At 35.8% G+C, this 23,175-nt stretch overlaps 1 protein-coding gene across 1 annotated transcript in view; it reads left to right on the top strand.

Moving 5' to 3' along the window:
- Positions 1-23,175, top strand: part of IFT57 (intraflagellar transport 57) — a 70,725-nt gene that overhangs the window by 21,056 nt on the left and 26,494 nt on the right. Inside the window, exon 6 of the mRNA XM_090276367.1 lies at positions 18,252-18,374. Within this exon, the coding sequence (XP_090132493.1) occupies positions 18,252-18,374 (123 nt within the window). The remainder of the gene's footprint in view (positions 1-18,251; positions 18,375-23,175) is intronic.

Here is a 23,175-nt window from a genome sequence, read left to right as displayed (position 1 = left end):
GCAGCTTCATCACGACAATGCGCTGCTTATGCATCACATCTTATGCAGAGTTTTTGGTGAAACATCAAATCCCCCAGGTGACTCGGCTTCCATACAGCCCAGATTTGGCGCCCTGCAACTTCTGGTTTTTCCCAAAACTAAAATCACCTTTAAAAGGGAAGAGATTTCAGTCCATCAATGAGATTCAGGCAAATACAATGAAGCAGCTGATGACAATCCCAACAAAGGATTTTGCAGAGTGTTTTGAACAATGCAAGAGAAGTTGGGAGAACTGTGTGTGGTCCCAAGGTGCCTACTTTGAAGGGGACTGAGGTGTTATTGCCCTATGTACAGTGTTTCTTATGTCTTATGTTTTCTTCAATGAATGTCTCTGTCTTTCATACTACATGGCTAGATACTTTCTGGAAAGATCTCGTTTCATTATTTGATTTCAAGCTATTTTTCTTAATAATGGGCCAGTGTTGAAGTGTTCAATGGTATTGATCATAGGATAATGGCAGTTAACTGGTAATTAAATTAAATGATAATTCTTTGAAATAAATGGATTACATTAAGATTGGTATATATATATATATATATATATATATATATATATATAGGTAGTCAGACATTGCTATAAGTCAATTTTTGCTCTGTTCCAATTAGGAAATCTAGTCTATAAAAGAGAACCCACTGAATGAGACATTTCACAAGTTAATTTGGGATTTTTATATTTTCTTATATGTTATATTTCAATAAGGTGATATTTATTGCATGTTGAAAAACATGCAGAAAATAATATTTTTTTCTTTATATAAATTTATTTTTGGTCTAAGCTTTACAAACAAGTTTGAATCTAGTTTTGGCTTCATACCATGAAGACTTTTCTGGTAATCACACCCAGGATAAGTTGTTCATTTACCATTTACTGCCTTAGTATTTTTAGTCAGCATTAGTTATTGTTAATGATATATGTGTGTTTTCTGCCTACTTGAGGTGTAATATAACTTAATGATGTAATTAACATGCCTGAATCTGTGAGTTGACTATAACACTTTTAACACGTACTAGGTGTCTGATCTTGAGCTGGTTTCCAAACTTCTTGTGTCTATCTTTCTCATCTGTAAAATGAGGATTAAAATACTACCTTTTCTACAGAGCTTTAAAGATTAAAAGGGTTTTTATGTGTAAAGTATTAATAACAATGTCTGGCATGTAGAAAAGTGCTGAATAAGAATTCGCAAAAACCAAAACCACATCTTACCCCCAATTTTCCATCTCTGATAACAGGGATGACTATCATTTGCTATAGTCTCTATAGTGTAACACAGAAGATAGTGAACAAATAATTCTTAAATGAATGGATATGTTTTTATTGCTCAATAAAAAAATTATATCAGAATAATATGTTAACATTTAAACTTAATCTCCAGTTGTAACAATACAATTGCAGTATTTTGTTTATTTTAAAAAATTTGTGTTGTATATCTCTTACAATTTTTTCCCCTTTGCCTTCCTCTACACAGCCCATCCCTGGCTCCCACAATCAATTCCCACACTGTTATCCATGTCCATGGGTCATTCATATATGTTCTTTGACTGGTCTTTCCCCTTCTTTACAGCATTATCCCCTTCCCTTCTCCCCTCTGGTCACTGTCAGTCTGTTCCATGTTTCCATGCCAGTGGTTCTATTTTGTTCATTAGTTTATTTTGTTCATTAGATATCTCTTATATGTGAGATCATATGGTATTTGTCTTTCACTGACTGGCTTAATTTACTTAGCATAATATTCCCCAGTTCCATCCATGCTGTTGCAAAACATAGGAGTTCATTCTTCCTGCTGCATAGTATTCCTCTGTGTACATGTACCACAGTTTTTTGATCCACTCATCCACTGATGGGCACTTAGGCTGTTTCCTGCACTTGCCTATTGCAAATAATTCTGCTATGAACATTGGGGCACATGGATTCTTTTAAATTGGTGTTTCAGCATTCTTAGGGTATAATCCCAGCAGTGGGATCACTGGATCAAAAGGCAGTTCCATTTTTAGTTTTTTGAGGAAATTCCATACTGTTTTCCACAGTGGCTGCACCAGTCTGCATTCCCACCAACAGTGCAGTAGAATTCCCTTTTCTCCACATTCTTATCAGCACTTGTTTGTTGATTTCTTGATGGTGGCCATTCTGACTGCTGTGATGTGGTATCTCAGTGGCTTTAATTTGCATCTCTCTGATGGTTACTGGTGTTGAGCATCCTTTCATATGTCAATGGACCCTCTGTATGTCCTCCTTGGAGAAGTGTCTATTCAGGTCTTTTTCTCATTTTTTTCATTGGATTGTTTGTCTTCCTGGTATTGAGTCATGTGAGTTCTTTATATATTTTGAAGATCAAATTCTTGTCCAAGGTTTCATTGGCAAATATGCTTGAGTCAGTTGAGGAAGATTATATGTTTGCAGAAATTTGTCCATTTCACTCAAGTTATCAAATTTCTTGGCATCTAGTTGTTCATAGTAATTTCTTACAATCCTTTGTATTTATTTCTGTGGTATCAGTGGTGATTTCTCCTGTTTCATTTCTGATTTTAATTATTTGGGTCCTCTCTTTATTTTTCTTGATGAGTCTGGTTAAAGGCTTGCTGATTTTCTTTCACTTTTCAAAGAACCAGTTCCTGGATTTATTGATCCTTTGAATTGTTCTTTTAGTCTCTATGTCATTTAATTCTGCTCTGATCTTGATTATTTGCTTCCTTCTACTTGCCCTGGGCTTTGTTTGTTGTTGTTCCTCTAGTTCTTGTAGTTATAGGGTTAGATTTTTTATTAGAGATTCTTCTATCCTCTTTAGGTAGGCTTGTATTGCTTATGAACTTCCCTCTCAGGACTGCCTTCGCTGTGTCCCATAGTTTTGGGGCTGTTGTGTGTTCATTTTCATTTGTTTCTAGGTATCTTTTTATTTCTTCCTTGATCACATTCTTAACCCATTCATTATTTAATAACATGTTTTCAGGTTCCATGTATTTGAATGCTTTTTAGTTTTTTCCTTGAGGTTGGTTTCTAGTTTCTAGCCATGTGACCCTAGCACATGCTTGATATGATTTAAATTTTCTTGAATTTGTTGAGGCTTGTTTTATGTCCTACCATGTGGTCTGTCTTTGAAAATGTTCCATATGCATTTGAAAAGAATGTGTATTTTGCTTCTTTCAGGTGAAAGGTTCTGTATATAGCAATCAAGTCCATTTGTTGCAGTGTCGTTCCATGCCACAAATTCTTGTTGATTCTTTGTTTGGAAGATCTAGCTATTGTTGACAGTGGGGTGTTAAAATCTTCTACGATGACCTATGATGCCTGTGTTTCTGTTGATATCTTTCTTGAAGTCCTTCAAGATTTTCCTTATATATTTTGAGTACTCCTAGGGTGGGTGCATATGTGTTTACAAGAGTTATATCCTTTCATTGGACTACTCCTTTAAGTATTATGTAGTGACCTTCTTTGTTTCTTGTTATGGCCTTTGTCTTAAAGTCTGTTTTGTCTGATATTAGTATTGCTACCCCAGCTTTTTTTTTTTCATGTCCGTTTGCTTGGAATATTTTTTCCATCCCTTCACTTTCAGCCTATGTAGATCTTTTGTTCTGAGGTGGGTTTCTTGTAGACTACATATATGGGGATTGTATTTTCTTATCCATCCAGCTACTCTGTTTGGAACATTTAATCCACTTGCATTTAAGGTTTTTATTGATAGGTACTTATTCATCGCCATTTTTCCCTTTGTAACTATGTCTCTCTCTCTCTGTCTCTCTCTGTCTATCTGTCTCTGTCTCTGTCTCTATCTCTCCTTCTTTATCTTCATCTCCTCAAAGCAGTCCCTTTAGCATCTCTTACAGTGCTGGTTTGATAGAGATATACTCTTAGCCTTTTTTTTTCCTGGGAAGCTCCTTTCTCATGGTCTATTTTAAATGAGAGTGTTTCTGTGTAGAGTAGTCTTGGTTGCAGGCCGTTACTTTTCATTACTTGGGATGTTTTTTGCTGTTCCCTTCTCGCTTGTAGTGTTTCTGTTGAGTAATAAGCTGACTGCCTTATTGGAGCTCCCTTGTATGTTATTTACTATTTCTCTCTTGCTGCCTTTAGGATTCTCTCTTTGTCTTTGAATTTTGCCATTTTAATTATGATGTGTCTTGGAGTGGGCCTCATTAGGTTCATCTTTATTGGGACCCTCTGTGCTTCCTGGATTTGCATGACTTTTTCCCTCACCAAGTTAGGAAGGTTTTCTGCCATTACTTTTTCAAACAGATTTTCTAGCCCTTGCTCTTTTTCTTCTCCTTCTGGTATCCCTATGTTACAAATATGATTACAATTCATGTTGTCTTGCAACTCCTTTAAACTATCTTCATTCTTTCCGAGTCTCTTTTCATTTTGTTGCTCTGTCTTGGTGTTTTTTTCCTTCCTTGCCCTCCAACTTGCTGATTTGAGCCTTTGCCTAATTTAGCCTGCTTTTAATTCCTTCTAGTGTATTCTTCACTTCAGATATTGTATTCTTCATTCCCCCTGGCTCTCATTCATAGTTTCTGTGTCCTTTTTCATGCTGATATAGTTCCCACTAACTTCCATGGAGTTCCTTGTAGTTCTCACTGAGTTCTTTGATCATCCTTATAACCATTATTTTGATCTCTATGTCTGATAGATTGCTTGCCTTAATTTCATTTAGCATCCTTTTGGGGTATTCCTCCTTTTCTTTCAATTGGTGTATTTTTTTCTCCTCATTTTAGGTGATCCTTTTTGTTTGTTTCTGTGTATTAGATTGTTCTGCTATGACCTTCTGTCTTTGTGGGGTGGTTTTCTGTGGTAGGAGACCAGTGGGACTTAGTGATGCTGTCTCCTTGATCTCCTGAGCTGAATGCTCTTGGAATACCCTCCATCGTTTATGTAGGCTCTCTTGTTGTAATTGAGTTTTGGGTGTTGTTGGGTTATTCTTTGTTGGGTCCTTCCCTACAGTGGCTGACTGAGAGTCACATAGCTCACCACCTCCTATATGCTGTTGTACCAGTGCAGATGGTGCTAAGCATCCTCTGTACTGCTTGGCTTCAAAAATTCATATCAGCTGAGATTCCATTGATTATTCAGGTCACTTTTCAGAAGATTAACCAAAAATTTGTACTGGGGACGCAAGGAGTGGGCTCAGCTCCACCTGCTCGGCTGCTATCTTCTGAATCCTTCAGAGTACTTTAAAACACATACTTCACCGACCTTGTGGGGCAAAAAAAATAGATAGATCTTATCTCCATTTCACATACATAATAACTGAAATTTATAACCTTAGGACACTTAATCTTTTAAAAAGGTAATAAATTACAGAAGCTAAATTTGAAACCAGTTTCTTCAAACTATCAAGTCTATTGTTTGTTTGTTTTTTCCTTTACTTCATAACAAGAGTTTAACAGGGTAGGTATGGTTTGATTCCTGCCTTAATCAAGAACACAGTGGTGTGTGTGTTCCTGTATGTGTTGAAGATGATGATGAAAAAGTTCTAAAGTATGAGGAAGAAAACAAAAGTAGAGATGCATACACAATTATCCTCAGAAAGAAACTGTCATTTGTGTATCCATTCTTATATTGATGATGTAAACGCTACCTGGGATTCCCTCTGGACCAAGTAGTTTTAAGTATTGGGAGCAAAGTAATTTAATTTACCTCTACCACAAATCCAAGTCCCTATTGGTCCCAATTTCAATTTTTCACTTCAATTAGGCTGTGTAAGGGAGGGTTTTTCCCCTACCTGTGCCTTTATAAGTTAATTATCGAGTATTAGATCCTTTGGATGAAGATTATATAATTTACATATACCCTTTCAAACTAAAACTATGTATGGTTGCATTTTCACAAGAGGAAGAAGTCTGAACACCAGGTGTTTGTGAGTGGTCAAACCATGAAATGCTAATGAGGCAGAAAACCCCTTCATATTTTAAAGAGTGTGGCAAGCTTTTGATGTTGCTCGTAAACCCATCTGCCTGAGACAGCTGTGTCTGACCATAGCTTATGATGGCTCAGGCTCCTCTTTCTCCAAGACTGAATTGCTGTTCGGTTAGCAACATATATCTAAGATTTTATGTTATGTGCAGCAGGTGGACTCACAATGCAGAAGAAATATTATCTTAGTAAAATTGAATGTGATGAATCCTTCACTAGAACAGGAATAGTGTGTGCTACCTAGGAAATCGATGTACTAAATGCAATCATGTATGTGACTGTGCCAGCCCAGCAATGTATGGATTGCACTCCCCACCCATGGTTTTGAAACAATAGATGCTGCTCCGATCATTCTGTATTTCCTCACCCTGCTTTATTTTTCTTCACAGATCCTGGCATTGTATTAATTTCTGATTTGTCTTTTGTCATTCCAGACCACTAGAATGCAAACTTTAAGAGTGTCAGTGTTTTGCACTGCTTTTTCACCTGTGCCTGGTGTGTAGAAAGTGCTCAATGCTGAAAAAAATGTATGGATACATATATGCATGAGTGCTATTTTATATTTAGAACTTTACAGGAAAGGTATAGTTTAATTTTCATGCAGAAAAGAAACCTCTCAACAATAAATGCAAGAAAAGTCTTCTTATATTCCTTTCTTTCATTAAAGTGAAGTCTAGACCCTGAAAAGTATGCTTTTAAGTATCATGATAATTTCAGAAAATGGGTTTACACAAGCATTTTTCTGAGATTTGTGGTTAATGGAGCAAGAGAGAATGTAAATGAAAAAGACATAATGCAGATTGTGTCCTCTGGAAGTGGACACAGGGACAGAGTCTGGGGTGCGAGACATTTACTGTGAAAGGAAGCGGGAAGAAGGCAGGACTGGGCCAAGGGAGAAGTCTAGCTGAGATTCAGGCCTGACAAAGCCCTGGTGAGGAGCTCAGGAGAAAGTGCTGCCTGCTGGGCTCAGGGGTGGGTCTGGCTGCTCTGGGAAGGACGTAACCCCAGGCAAGGTGGCTCTCTGCAGGTGAGGCAGAGCCTGGGGGGGGGGGGGGGTGCTGACAGCAGGAAGCTCTTTGCTGGCCACTTCCCTGCAGCTGAGCAAGTCCTTCCTCGAAAGGTGACATGGTGGTCCATCTTCCTGACCACCACAGCATATTTAGAGCCTGTAACTGCTGATTTGAGGAATTTTTAGAGAGACAGTGTGTGGCCATTGACTAAACTTTGAAATGTCTGCCTAATTGGATCTTGACACAGCAGGAGTGTTTCCTGAACAATGAAAATGGTGTCCTAAGGAAGTAGTTCCTTCTATCAATGGGGGATGCTTAGAGTGATGAAACTGGTTTGTTTTGGAAGCATGTGGTTTTCAGAACATTTATTTACTTTAAAGTTTAATAAATACAAGGTTGGGCAAAAGTAGGTTTACAATTGTTTGTATAGCAAATAATACAGTAATTTGTAAATAATAATACAAGAATAAACTCTGCTTTGTGTACTCGTAACTGTAAACCTTCTTTTGCCCCACCCTGTGTATTTAAAGCCATTCTTACTGTGTGCTTTCCCCCTCTAATTCTGTTATCTCAATTATGATTTTCCAAATCTAATTTTCAAGAAGATAATTCTTCCAGTTAGTAAGGGATTGCTTTATCTTCCAAATTTCATCTGCAGGTTAGTTATTCAAATTTTGATTGAGCTTTTCTTAGAAGGAAAATAATTATGGATGGATGTTAGGCTAGCCCACAAAGTTTGGCATTCTCTCTGTTCCCGATTCCTCAATTGTTAAGCCACAGCCTCCCTCAGAGTGATCTTGGGGGCGGGCCCTGTTGCTGTATTAAAAGTTCTGGCGGTTGGGCAGGGCCCCTGCTAGGTAGGGGTGCAACAGAATGTTCAGAGATGTAAGGGGTGGGAGTAGGGAAGGGAGGCTTCGGTGGCAAGGTGTTAGGGGGTGTCCTGGGCATTTCGGTTTCTAAGTTGAATGTGTCTACTGGAAACTGCCTGCATGTTTGTGGTAGCAACGCTGTAGTCATGAGTGGTCTTTGTAGCTCCCCTCCATTCTGAAGCTCAGTAGAATCACAGCACCAGTGTTCTGGCAGCATAACACAGATGTGTCATTCTCCTCCCCAGTGAAAAAAAGTGGGAGGGAAGCTCTGCGCTCTCTGAATTCTATTTTTAAATGCCCATCACTTCATTTCAAAACATTTTTTTAAACATGCCATAGATACCATTCTTCTTTGAGATGCTAAATTTGAGGTTTTAGAAACCAATTCCTGAGTTAGACAGCATAAAACCAACTATCTCAAAAGGTTTAAACACAATTGGTTTTTAATTACTTAACAAAAAAATTATTGTACCAAGAATGAGAGGATTTTTAGCTTAAAAAGCAAAAGCTGTAAGGAAGTAAAAATCTGGACTTAGAATAAAAAGTGTCATCATGGCAAGTCTGCAATATTGTCATCAAAAGGGGGAAAATGATGGATCTACTTTGGTTAATATCTTAAATACTTTAAATTTTCTTCATTTTATATATTACAATTCTCGACAAAATGTGCTTTCTGCTTACTATAGGGGAAAAATACCATTCTACAATAGAACTTGCCCCATAAGTTACCACTGGTTCTGGTTCCTGCTTGAGAAAAATGTTTTTTCTTCTTTCCAAAAACATTTGAATGCTAGTCCTACTATCTGTATTGTGACTATGGAAAGTCTATTATTTCACAGGAGAAACCATGAAAACACCATATGAGTAAGTGTGATGGAACACAGTATGACTGAATAAATGCTTTTATTTCTCTGGTAATTAACCTGCACCACCCCATCAGTTTCACATCTGGAGGTGAATAGGAAATGTACAGTTAGAGAAAAAAGCTGTGCTCCTTACTGCTTAGAGGAGGCTCAAACGGCAGTTCTTGCTGGGTGTAAAAGAGTTTTGCTTGATCTTTGTGTAGTTTTTGAACCTACACTTGAAATAAGAAGCTCTTTATTTTCATCCTGGTATTGTGAGCCTACCAAGAAGTAGGGCAAGGACTTTTCAAGGTCCCTTCCAAATCTGAGTCCATAATTTCACAGTAGATGCTATGGCTGAAATAGCAGCCGTAGATAAGATCCAAACTGCATAATTCTAGCCACATGATGATAGCAAATTAACCTCTCTGTGACTCTGCTTTCTTATCTGTAAAATGGGGACATGATTCTTCCCAGAGTGGTTCTGAGATTCCATAACAACTAGCATGATGCTGGCATAGATTATGCCCTTGGTGCATTCTTAACAATTTTTCACCTTTCCTGGAGATTGGGATTAGTTACTGACATTAATATGTGCTGTGTAGCAGAACAGAATTAAAAAGCCCCAGTCTCTCAGTACTAATTAGTTTCTAGATTGCCATGAGTATTTTTGAGTACGAAGCTTACATAGGATGTAAATTATCAAGAAGCTTGCGGTGTGATATAAATTAGTAAGCCCCAGTGGTGTCATGGTTTTATTTCATAATCTGTAATGTGGATTGTTATTGAAGGCCCACTAGACTAAATCTGCTGTCACATAAGGTCTCCCCTACAGAAATAGCTAAGGGTAATTTGAAGAATGATATAACGATTTTTTCCAGTAATTATTTGAAAGTTGTCATTTTATAAATAGATAGGTTATATTTATTATGTAATTTAATATATTAGATGGGCACCCAGAATGTGTGCTTTTTTTCAGTTCTTTACAAACCTATACTCTTTAAGCCCATGCGCATCCATTGCCATGCACCCCTACCAGTGACAGTGTTAGCGCTTTGAATATGTGACTATGTGTTTCATTTTTATCCAGGACATCTAGTTAGTCACTAAGACCTGTGGATGCAGCCTTTAAAATATCTCTCATATCCATCCCTTCATCTGTCTTTCAAAGTCAGGTCCTCTTCATCTCTGTCTGGATTATGTAACAGTAATGTCCTAAATGGCCTTTGGTCCTCATCCTTTAATCCGATGCCCGCCCTTTTTGAAAATATTTTTTACTATACTCTTTCCTACCAAAACATGACTTATCAGGTCATTCTGACTTCAGTAACTTTTGAAAGTTTTTCAGTGTCTACAGGTTCATTTATACAGATTATAAAACAGTAAATTTGGGGACTGGCTTTCAAGATCCTTTGCAATTGGATAACAATAGCCAACCTTATTGTTTTCCACTGGAATAACTTTATTACAGGTAAAAAGGTCCTCTCATAGGTTTCCAAACACATCTCGACCACATCTGCCTCCATTCCATCTCATCTTCCTCTTTTCCTCTGTCTCTTACCTAAAATGCCTTGCCATCATCTCTACCCGACTCATAAATGTTCAAGGTTTAGCCCAAAATCTGCCTCTTAAGTGATGTCTTACTTTATCACCCAGCCTCATTTAATTCTGTGATCCACAAATCTTCATAAAATATCATTAGAATGTTTTTATAAGGGTTTTTTTTTTTTATCATTTTATTCCCTCTCCCTAGAACAAAACAGTACCTGGCATATACTAGGCACTAAATAAGGATCTGTTGGATAAAAACATCTTTGTACTTTGCCTCTCCTCTGGATTAAAGGACACTATTTACATTCCTTAGCCCAGCTACTAAGGCATTTCATAATCTAGTCAACTCTTTTTTTGCTCCCCAATATTCACATTTCTGAGTTCCTAGTATCTTTGTGATCTTCACAAGTCATGTTTATACCTATTTCACTATTTTGGCTTATGATGCTTACCTGCCTATAAACACTTGGCTTGTCTCTTTTCTAGTTATTTATATTCTATACATCTTTGTGAGGTTAAACTGAAACCTCACATTGCCATTACAACACTTCGTCTCTTACTCAAACACCTGTAGTATTTACCACCTGTACCTTCCACTTTTTGGAAGTTAATCGAACTTACATTATTACCTGCTTTTATTGAAAAAGGTACAAAGAAAGGTATGAAAATTTCTCCAAATCACAGCATTGAGATATGAACATTATATCCTTTTAATGCATAATTGCTCTGAGATTATGTAAGATGCTAATATTTAGTGAATCTGATGAAGGATATATGGAAATTTTTGTACTATATGTGTAATTTTTGTCAAAGTCTGAAAAAATTATACACAAAAATAAATTAATGAAGTAGTGAGAGTTCATAAAATAACCCAAATGTGTAGTGATATTAATATATGGAGCAATGCAAATCAGTGGGAAACACTGAACTATTCAATTAAATGGTGACAGAATAACAAGCTATCCATTTGGAGAACAAAGGTGGACTCCTCCCTCATATCTTTCACACAAATAAACTCCCATGGATTAACAAAGAATGATGAGACACAAAAACATGAGTGACAGGTGTTATATTCATGATAAAGCATGGCAAGAAAACTAAAAACCATAAAAGAAAAATACTGATAAGTCTGAATACATGAGAATTAAAACTTTATGTATGTAGGGGCGGGTTGGGGTGAGAACACCATAAAGTAAAAAGACAAGTGATAAATGAGGGAATATCATTGTATCCTATATGACAAAGGATTGACAGGCATGTAGTAAGGAGTTTGAGAGTTTATGCTCTCCAGTAATATTGCATAGGCCCTGATACTTACTAATGATGTGACATTGGGAAAATTCCCTGACTGCTCTTACATCATTTTACTCATTTGCAAAAATGGGAATAAGACTCCCTTGATTCATGGTGTTATTACTATGCATCTAACCCATGTCTGGCATATAATGATGATAAGGATAACTGCTGCAGTATAACGGGGGCTTGCTATGTGTTAGGCACTGTGAAAGTCTTTTAAATACATTATCTAACTTAGTCCTCACAGCAACCCTTCCAATGAGACAGGTACTGTTATTATGCCCATTTTACAGACAAGAACCCTGAGATTTAGAGAGGTTAAGTAACTTGACCAGTAGATGGTAAGTGATGCAGGTGGTATTTGAACACAGATGGGACTCATCCTATTACCATTTACACCATACTGTGGCGATTTCAGTCCAACTTAGTTACCTTTTCCTTGAGTCTTGGGACTACATATATCATCTTGACAGTTAATTGGACATGTTCCTTTAAGTAGGTATACAAATTGAGCTCTTCAAAGTTATTTGGGCACTGATACATCCATGAAGTTGCCATCTCAAAGAAAAGAAGTTTTATAGAAATTCAGGTCATAAAGAATTAAACTTATTTTGCTTAATCTGCACCACCAAAATAATGTCTATAGTAGTTTTTCCTTATATACTTAGAGTACTTTCTTTTGGTTTTATTTTAAGAAAAGTAAAAATTCAGAGATTATTTTACCTTACCACTGAGTGTACATTAAAGTAGCTAAAGTAGTAGCAAAGTTAGGTGTTTGATATATTAAACAGAAATAATATTGGAAGTTGAATTCTCAGTCAAAAATAATTATTGGAAAATTAATTTTGTATGAATTTGAGGAGCTTTTTTTTTTTTTTTTACTTTATTTCTAGGAGCATAACTTATGCAAATCTTAGTTCACATTATAAGTCAGGATAACATTTTTTGATAATCTTAAGATTGAACTTAAAAAAAACTTCTATGAACTTCATACAAGAGTGGGCCCCCCAAAAAACAGAATTATCTTCTGGAGGGTGGGCTCTTGTAGTACAGGCTTGCCCTACTAGGTAAGTGTTCTAGGAACCCATCTGTATTAGTGTACCAGCCGGTGTTGATGTGAGAGGCTGCGTTTGGCTTCAGTGATTTTTTTTTTTTTTTTTTAAGACTTTCAACACATTTGCCCATTTCATGATGGGTGATTTACAAGCACACTTGCCCACAGCACAACTGAGTTTTCAGCAGTTTTTGAACAAAAACAGCATCATCCCCATGCCCCACTTTCTCTATTCACCTGCTCTCGCCCCCAGCAACTATTCTTTTGTTTGTTTCCCTGGATGAAAAAAGTCCTTAAAGTGAAATGTTTTGCTGATGTGGAAGAGGTGAAATGAAAAATGGCAGAAGCTCTAAAAGGCATCAAAATTGATAACCTCAGAAACTGTTTTGAGCAGTGGAAAAAATGTCTCGATAGGTGTATTGCATGAAATGGAGAGTACTTTGAAGGTGACTGAAGTTTAAACATGTAAGAATAAATAGACAAAATGTCGAATCTTAGGGAGTCTATTTCTTTTGATGGATTATATAGCCAGGGTTTAATTTAGTTATTCAGAACAAATGTGAAAATACTTTTTGTATGGTATTAAACATTTTTCCTCATAGTAATAGTGTTAACTCATGTAAAACCTAATTTGGAAAGATAATAGTGAATCACACTCATGAGATATGCTCCTTTAATTATGAAACAGAATTGACTTGTAGGGATATAAAAAGACTTACGTCTCTGCCTTAACTATGATTTGTTAAAATCATTGGATTTTGAGGGAACACTTCCTTGATTAAAACAACTTATTATTTATCCCTCTGTCTAGCTCTTCTTTTATTGACAGATGATAAAGAAAGAGGAACACTAGATACCCTTAGGAGAAACACCTATTAATTAAGGTAGCACCGTCTATATTATATTTACTACTTAGCTTTTTGGCCACTTATCTATCTTGAACAAAGCATCAAATGAGGAAGATTTTTTTTTTTAATGCCTGTGAGCAACCAAGATAAATATAACCACTTCGATTTCTTAAAAATGTTTTTGATGAGTCTCAACCTCACACCCCCACCTCCCAGAGCTCTCACTTTTTTCCTCCTGTATTCTTCCCCGTATTCTTACTTTAACTAAATTCCAACAAGCCTGGATATTAGGTTTCTAAACCGATAGCTCTTTGGGAGGAGGGAGAGTTACTACAGGCAAACAAGGAAACATCCAAAGGTGATCCCTTGGCATCTCGATAACAAGAAAAGCTACTGGAACACTAAAAACAGACAAGAATGGAAAAGTTAGAGCTATCTGGTATCATTTAATGTGTGATCAATCATACTCAGATTCCTCAGCCCTGAGGGCATCATTGTATTACAGAATAGTACAATAAGAGACATCAAAAAAAGGTTATGTTATCCTTAGTAAATGTCAGCCTTTATCAGTCAGTGTCCAATCTCTAGTCCGACATTGGTGCCTCATCCTCATAAGAGGCAGGGATTTTGGCTTAGTAATTGAAGACTTAAGCATCTCCACTTGTTCTTGATTCATTACGAGTTTAGTATTGGGATCTTCTGACCCTCTTTTCATACCCCATTTTCTCCTGGAAGTCTGTGAATTCAGTTTCTGCTCTGGATGTTGTGATCTAGGTTCTACTGGCCAGGCTCCCACCTGAACTTGTGATCTCTCTGTAACTTCTGATTTGGGGCTTCCATTTCCTAGCAACTGTCTTCTCATGGATGCCTGAACCTTGAGCTTCACTCTTGCATTTGTCCATGCAGCTATATATATGTTCCCTTTTCTAGACAAGGTATTTCTCAGTGATCAAGGGAAGTATTATAGGGTATTCATAATTAGACAAGTTTTGGAAATACTTTCATGTGTATATATACACACACACACAGACACAGAACATAGTATTTCTTCAGATGCTTAATCATCCCATTAATATTACCTTGGAATAGGGGAGATCACTTACTGGAAAGGATTCTGGGCATTCTGTTAACACTTCATGTTTGATCCTTGAACTGACTTTCATGGTATGTCCCTCTATGGAAGTCCATGATTGTTATGGAATGGTTTAAACTGTTATCCTTGATTCTTCCTTTAGCAGTCTTAGAGTCACTTCTCATCAGTCTCTTTTTCTTAGGACCAATTTTTACCCCCATTAACTAGCCTCAGGCTCTTCCTAATCAGCTATAAACTCTTTGCAGGCATGGATTAAATCCCTTTATCTTTCCACACTGAGCACAGTACTTGGATTCTCACCTTGCATGTTATGGAAGCTTAACAAATGACTTATTGGTAGATGGATTAATAATAAATGAGATTTCTGGATAGCCTATGTATTATTGAGCTTCTAATTGTTTTTTTCAGCAGCATTAACTGGAAAATGCAATTTCCCAAGAGCTATGCTTTATTTTACTTAAAGTTGTCTCAAAGAGGGACTTTGTCATGATGATAGAAAATTTTGATTAAATGGAAACAGTAGTTTATTTCTCTTTTACTAATAGCTCCACATAAAATACCATTTGTTAAATAGAGAAACAATTGGAAAGGAAAGGTTTTCTCAAAGGACTATACCCAAGACATGGTATATAGTTTTAAAGTGATTTATACTTTGTATGTAGAGCTTGCTCAGTTAATGTATCCACTTATTGGGCATTAGGAAATTGTGAGTGAGAATTGAGGTTATGAAATAGATGTATAAACATGGAAGTAGAAGGAGACTATATAGTTTGAACAAGTAATGTTGCTCTATCAAGCCTAATGTTCTCTTTTTGCCTTTTCTTCATTTAGTAACTGGGCCATTTCCCCCAGTATATGGACTATCACCCAGGAGTAAGTGAAAACTTTTGAGCATTGAAATATTTTAGAACATTAGGAATAGGAGTTGGCATATCATTGCTTCAGGGGATCAAATAATAAGTTGAGAGGGGTAAATGCAACTTACTAAAGGACCCCATATAAAAACAAATAGCTTATGCACTGAGATATCTTAATGGAGTGTTTGATCTCCATGTATCCTACTCTTATTATGAGTCTGATTCAAACAGGGCCACTGCTAACACATTTGCATTTAAGAAAATTAGAGATATGTGCCCTTCCTTGAGTAAAAGTTTTGAGTATGTTATATACAATTTCAACAATTCTATATTCAGGCCTGAAGAAAATGAGAATGGAATGGGTACCCTCTCTGGCCTAGTTTGGTGCTTATGGACTTCACCCCCCTGCAAGGGATGAAAGGAGGAGGAGTGGGAATGAGGAGATGGGGTGGGAGCACTGGCTCTGGGATTTCATCAGTAGCATCCAGCTTCAGTTCACCCAAACAATGGTTCCATAAATCAAACTTATTTTTAAATCAGTGACCAGTATATCTGCATTCTGTTAAGAATCATGCAAAACTGCTGCTCAGAGGATATGCCCCTTCAGCTCAGCCTGGCTCTGTGGGATTGGGATATGGGGGCCCAGAACCCTGGCAGGAACAAACCTGTGTATATATACCACCCACATGCCCCAAATGTCAGGGCTCACATACCACTAGCAGAGCATACATCCTTCCACGCTCACCCCATAAGTCTATCTTGTTTGCTATGGGAAATGAGCCAGTCACAACTAGGCCTCCCTCCTAGAGCCAGAACAAGTGATGGGATGTGCCAGTAAGTTATATTACCTGGCTTCTCCAAGTATATGCATGTTAAGGGTGTCCGTGTGGAGTTAGATGACAAAGAACTTTCACCATGGCTCTAGGTTTCAACTGGAAGACCCAGTATCTCTTCTCCTGTCATCACATATATTCATGTAACTTCACACATGTCTGCTTTGTGAATGCTGCCATCCCTTCCCAGCTGTGGTGCTCTTCTGCTACCCTGGATTCAATTTATGTAGATGCACATAACATCCTAATAAGTACTCAAAATAATACAATGTTTCTGTATTCAAAGGAGCACTGGAATGTTCAAAATAGAATCTTGAACATTTTTAGAGTTTTCACATTTTACTTTTCTTAAATTAATGCTCATATTTTTTATACTTCTGGTGTTTAAATAGAATGTAAAAAATAAATTCAGACCACATATTGTAAAATATAAAAACATATATTAGGTATCCATCCTCTAATTGTGTGGTTAGGACTATATAGACCCCTGAATTTCTGAACAAAAGGCAATATGTGTTCCTTTTAAGGATCTAAGTCTATTCAGGACTTGCTAATGTAAGCTAGGAGGCAGGAGAGAAAGGATTTCTTATGTCAGCAGTGCCCTAGAGACTCAGTTCAGAGTGAGTTCAGAGCCCCTAAAGACCTCAGGCTCCTTCTAAAATGAAAATTCCAATATGAAGTCATTCTTTTACTTAGTGTTAGACTAGATGGAAAGATTAGTCAAATGAGTTTTCATTTAAGAAATGTCTTTTAGTGGCATAAATTAACATTGACAATGTAATTTTACCATGAAGTTGATTATACAGTATATAATCTTTTATTTTTAAATTTTGTATTGTGGAGTATTTCAAATATATACCAAATTAGAGAGATTATGATAATGAACCCTTATGCAACATTACCCTGTTTCAATGGCTAGCATTTTGACAATGTATTTCCGGTAAAATACACCCTCCTTTATTTGCCCCATAATTTTAAAGTAAATTTCAGATATCATGTTGATTTATCTAGAAGTATTTCAGCATTTATCTCTAATTTATAAGGCCTTTTTAAAAACATAGCCACCATGACACTATCATATCTATAAAATTAATAGTTTCTTAATATCATCTAATACTTTTCCACATTCATATTCCTCTGATGATCTCAACATGTCTTTATAGATTCTTTGTTCAAATTAAAACCTACATAAGGGTCATACATTGTATGGCTGCTTATGTCTCTTGGGTTTCTTTTTTCTATATTATTGTACAATAATAAATTTTATATTTTTTCTTATATTTTCTTATAACTTATCAAGGTAGCTTAAATGGAAGAATTACTACCAAAATGAATGCATTAGGCTTCATATTTAAATCATTAATTTATATATTTTTTACGTTTTCAGATTTATACTCAATGCTGAAATGTGAGGGGCTGGGAAAATGGGGGGGAAAATAAAGGTTTCCTTTGTTATTCAGAAATAGGCATGAATTGATTTTCTTACTCTACAGTAGAAGCCAAGTGCAGAAATTAAGCTACATTATAGTTCAGCCTAACTGGAATATCACTTTAATTATGAATACAAAAATCTACAAATGATAAGCCCTTTGCTTCTAGAATCTTATCTTTTTTTGTCTTTCAGATTTGGGATTTGTATTGCCAGTAAGACCATGTTTTCTTACCAAACATGTGTTTGTATCTTCTCTGCTGTTACCAATTAACATACCTAAATGGCTTGTCCATTTGATAGTATTTCCCATTGAGTTCACTGTGATATCTCAAAAACATTGTTCTTTGTAAAAATAATTAAATAGTAATGAAAAAAATACAATAAAAATTTATTTTAAATAGTTGAATCATGTATTTGCTTCTTTAAAAAAAAAACTTATTTTGCTATTCTACCAAGTTGGTTTATTATTTGCTTTCAACCTGGATTAGGACAGAAAAGAATTTCTTTTGCCACTGTAATTTTAACACTACCATGCTTGATATAAATTGTGTAGTCCTGCTAAAATGCCTCAAAATTTCACCACTTCTTTTTATAAACTCTCAATCTTGTGATATATTTCCTTTCTTAGGATATGAACGAGTCTGCCAAACAAGAAGATATTTTAGAATCCACAACAGATGCTGCAGAATGGAGTCTAGAAGTGGAACGTGTACTACCACAACTGAAGGTCACGATTAAGACTGACAATAAGGTATAGAAGAGGGAGCACATTTTTTTCAAATAGACTTTTATAAGGCAAATTCAGGGTCAAGGGCACTCCCACTATACTAGTGATTTAAGAAGGGTGTTAGGGTTCAATTTCCAGTGTTTTGTGTTATTAGAGATTTAATAAATTGTCATTGAATGAATAAATAATGTAATATGGTCCAAAACAAACAAACAAGGAATAGGTCTTTAAAATGGCTTGCAACTCTTCATGTTTTGCTGGGATTAAAAGGTATTTTCTCAATATATTTTGATATATTTTTTTTTTTACAATTGTATTTTGTTTAGGTGAATAGTGAATAAAATTGAAATTCCATGACTATATAGCAACGAGTAGAGTTAGAAGCTGATTAAGAACTCTGCTGAATGGTAAAATAGACAACATCCTGGAAGCTGCCTTACATCATCTATTAACTACGTATAATTAAGAAAATAATTGAGAAATCATATGCAGTAAGATTTGGGAATTAAGCCAGGGGAACTGGACCATTTAATCAAGTTTCTGCTTTCTTTTACCTACAATTTATAGGAACTTCAGAATAAGCTAATAGGAGACTAGACAATGTTATTCTCATTAGTACTATAACACAGTAATCTTTACAAAAGGGGTCATAGAGACATCTACGTAAAGAAATTAAAGGATTTTTGTCCTTATATTATGGAACAATATTATGGAACAATATTCTAGAAAAGGGTGTCACTCCAAAAATGAGATCCCGTTTCAGCCCCTAAAGTAGAAGCCCTACAAAGATTTCTTTCTTTCTTTTTTTTTTTTTTTGATGCTGCTGTTTATCATGTTTATTTTTTTTAATGTGTTTTATTGATTATAATATTAATTTGTCCCAATTTCCCTTCCCTCTGCTCCCCTCCACCTGGTGGTCCCCCTCCCTCCAGTTGTCCCCCCCTTTTAGATCATGTCCATTAGTAGTGCATATAGTTCTTCCCAACCTCTGTCTATTCCATTCCCTCCTGCCATGATCCTTAATTCCTATATCATCTCCCTCCCTCTCCCCATTCCCCCTCCCTGTTGACCTTCCCCCAATATGTTCCCCGTACCTATAGTTCTTTTTCCACTCTCATTGCCTGTTTAGTTTGCCTTTGTTTCAATTCCCTAGCTTCTGTTGTTTCTTGTGATGCAGTTTTCATTTTAGATTTCATAGTCTTGATCCTCCTTTTTCTAAACCAGTCCCTTTAACATCTCATATAACTATTCAGAGTGCCCTGGAAGCCAATTTATTCTTAGAATGTCTGGATTTGGGCTTGTAGAATTGTATCTTGGAACAAGTAAGAAGTAGCCTAGATTCTTAGGGCAATCCTAGAACAAGATAAGGAGAGCAGAGGTATTACTAGACTGTGAACAATGGTGAAACAAACTTTATCTAAGTAAGTGAGCAAATTCTACAGCCTGTTTACTATATATTTATTCAGTCATTCTGGAAGACAGCTATTATTTGACTACATTGGGTGTGAATTCATTGTTTACATATTTCTTATCTATAAATACTCATTAATAAGAATTTCTTCACTGATTCGATCTCTGCTGAAAGTCATGAATTGTAAAAAATGTACTTTTTCTAAAAATCCCATTTCTGATTTCTTAGTTATGTTAGAACAAACTGTCTTCATAAAATTAAAAATTAGTATTATTGTGAATCAAGTTAGAATGACATGTTAAAATAATTGTGTGATTGGGAACTCTCAAGTACATCTTAATCCCACTGGAAGCAAGTTTAATTTGTTTATTTTAAAACTAAGTAAACTCTTGAAATCAAACATTTCATTTAGAACCTAATAAGTTAACAAGAATACTTTTTGTTTGTTAGTAAACACTGTCGTTAATTTCCCATAACAGAAGTAACTGAATAAAGAAGAAATATAAATGTAACTGCCAACATGTATATTTTTTCAAAATTAAGTGCAAGACAGGTTCTATTACAAACCAATATTATAGTAATCAAAATCATGGATTCATAGAGAAGCAGTGTTCTGCTTTGGAGAAGAATTAACCAGTTGAAAGTTAGACTCTTCGTCTCATGCCACACATTACCAGCCTTGATCTTATGAGAATATACTGTGCCAAATTAATTATAATCAGGCTCCACAGGCAACATTTTAAAATGTCAGTTAAAGTTTTGGGCATTTTTTTAGCATTTTTTACAATATGTGACTATCATTTTGAATTTAGATTTTTGTGGTAAAACATACTGATCTAAAGTCGTATTTGATTGCTTTCTCAGAATTCTCTATATCGCTGGGTCTTTGCATCCAGTATTTCACAAACTTTTCCTTTTTCCTAAGTATTTCAGAGGTAGCAAATGGGAAATACAGCTTTAGAGGCAACTGTTTATTCAGCTTTCTTAAGAAAAATAAAATCATACACTGCATTGAGAAACTAAGGAACCAGTGAGTAGAGAAATCTTTTTTATATATCAGAAATAAAAATAACCTGGTTACATACGAAGTGTCCCACAGACTCGTTACCCTCCGTCAGAGGTTGACCCCAGCATCATGGCAGATCCCATTCTTCCTCAACTCTTGACTCTGCTGAAACCAAAATCTCTCCTTTATTTTGGGCAAATTAGTAACTTTCTCTCAAGAGAAGCTATTTTGGACATTTAGAAATTTCAACTTTGTGTCTGAGGGGAAAAAAGGAATTATTTTCAGATCAATATGTTTTACTAATCACTGTTAGATTAATTTTTAAGGAGCATAGGTATATCAGAGACAAGTAATAAAGGGCCTTCATTTTTTAAATCCATTATAAATTTCTTTTAAGTGACCTCGTGTTAGTAGTAAATAAGCCGATATTTATTTGGCACTGAATCAAATATTTGTTTTGCTTTATTTTTCTCAGAAGTTCAGTTTATTCCTTGTATGCTTCTGAGCAGAGAATTACAAAAAAGTAAATCTCCTTTTCTGTTCTTTTTGCATTTTATATTATGTATGCTTTGATGAGACCCTAACATATACCAATATTTTACTTTGTATATTCTCCATAAGGTTGCAGTCAGGTTTTTATTGCAGGCTAGCTAGTCTCTGTTTCTGGCACCACTTGTTACTATTGCTAGTTCTCAAGAATGTAAACAGGTTCTATATTAGCTTAAACAAATTACAATTAGGAAAATACATATGTTGCCCAATATACAAACATGTACCACAATGGAGATAAAAGATTTTTTGTCATATGCTAGTTTGAATGGACTATATAAGTAGTTCCTGTTTTAGAGTTGCATATAGAGAATGCTTCTTGTGATCACTTCTAGAGTCCTTATACACCCAGAGAACCAACTCAAATGTGCCCCGTACTAGGAATAACGTTGCTAAAGATACAGTAAGAAGTTTTGCCATGAGAGTCAATAAATTCAGCCAAAGCTTAGGTCATTCCACTCTAGTTAATACCTCATATGTGGTCAAGTGAGTATGGCTTAAGGATTAATTCCTTAGGAAGGATGCCTAAGGACATCTCCTAGAGTAGATGGTGGTACCACTTAATATTATAAAATCATCTACAAGTATTGTTGCTACGTTGTGACTCTGTATCTTTTACTTTTGTTCTTTCCCTTGTTTTTTGGGTTGTTTTTTTTTTTTCTGTTTATTTCTCTTACCCTTTTCTTTTCTGCTGTGTTTTTATCTTTTGTATTGTTCTTCATTAGAACCAATAGTACCCACAAGTGTTACATTACCCCTCTGGTGAAATTTAAAACAAGAGCAAGCATCTATGATTATTATCAGACTAGATTTAAATCTATAACTAGTCAAGAATTATTCTAATTTCTGAGTCTTTTTAAAATAAAATTTTGTTTTTGATTATAAAAATAACATGAAAGCAATATCTTAAGGGGAGAGGGGACGGTCAGTATGCTGTGAATTAGAAGGTAGCAATCAGCCCTAACTGGTATAGCTTAGTTGGTTGGGTGTCATTCTGTAAAGTGAAAGGTTGCTGGTTTGATTCCCAGTCAGGGCACATGCCTAGGTTGTGAGTTTTGTCCCCAGTCAGGGCTCAAGAGACAACTGATCGATGTTTCTCTCCTTCTCTTTCTTCCTCCCTTCTTCTTGTTCTAAAAATAAATAAAAAATTTTAGAAGGTAGCAATCACACGCTTAGTCTAACTATCAATTTCACATTTATTCAACCAAAGTTTCAGAAACTAAGGAACTGTGCTGGCCATAAAGACCCAGAAAAGAAGGAGCCTATCTCACATATCTTCCCAGGGCACCCAGAATTTATATTTACACCACTTATTTGTTTCATGACCCAGGGCAAGGTCCTATACCTCTCTGTTCTTCCTTTGCCTCATCTGTAAAATTGGGCTAATTATATTACTTACCTCACAGAGCTCATTGTAAAGCACCAAGTACAGTGTCTGACACATAGTTCATACCTAATAAATGTTAATCATTGGTGTTATAATATTGCTATGATAATATTATTGTTTTCTATGATAGCCCTCATATAGTCAGTGCCTATATCAGTATTTAGAAAGAATTAACAAATTTTTTGTATGCTTTCATCATTTAAGGGAATATTTATGAACATCAGCCTTATATTCTTACATGTGGATATAATCAGATTCATATAAGTCTCACTTTGGTAAATCTTCCTAGTTTTTTTCACAATAAAGGTAAATATAATATGATGACAATAATAGTAACTGATACTTAGTGAGTGTTCACTGTGTGCCAGCTGCTATTCTTAGCACTTCACATGTATTAACTCATTTAATGCTTTCCACTGCCCTATGAGATGCAGGTACCTTGTACTACAGATGAAGAGAAGTGATGTGCCTT

This window comes from Furipterus horrens, unplaced genomic scaffold, assembly GCF_987537825.1.
Source record: "Furipterus horrens unplaced genomic scaffold, mFurHor1.1.pri manual_scaffold_1, whole genome shotgun sequence".
NCBI lineage: Eukaryota > Metazoa > Chordata > Mammalia > Chiroptera > Furipteridae > Furipterus > Furipterus horrens.
This window is presented reverse-complemented; position numbering and strand designations above follow the sequence as displayed.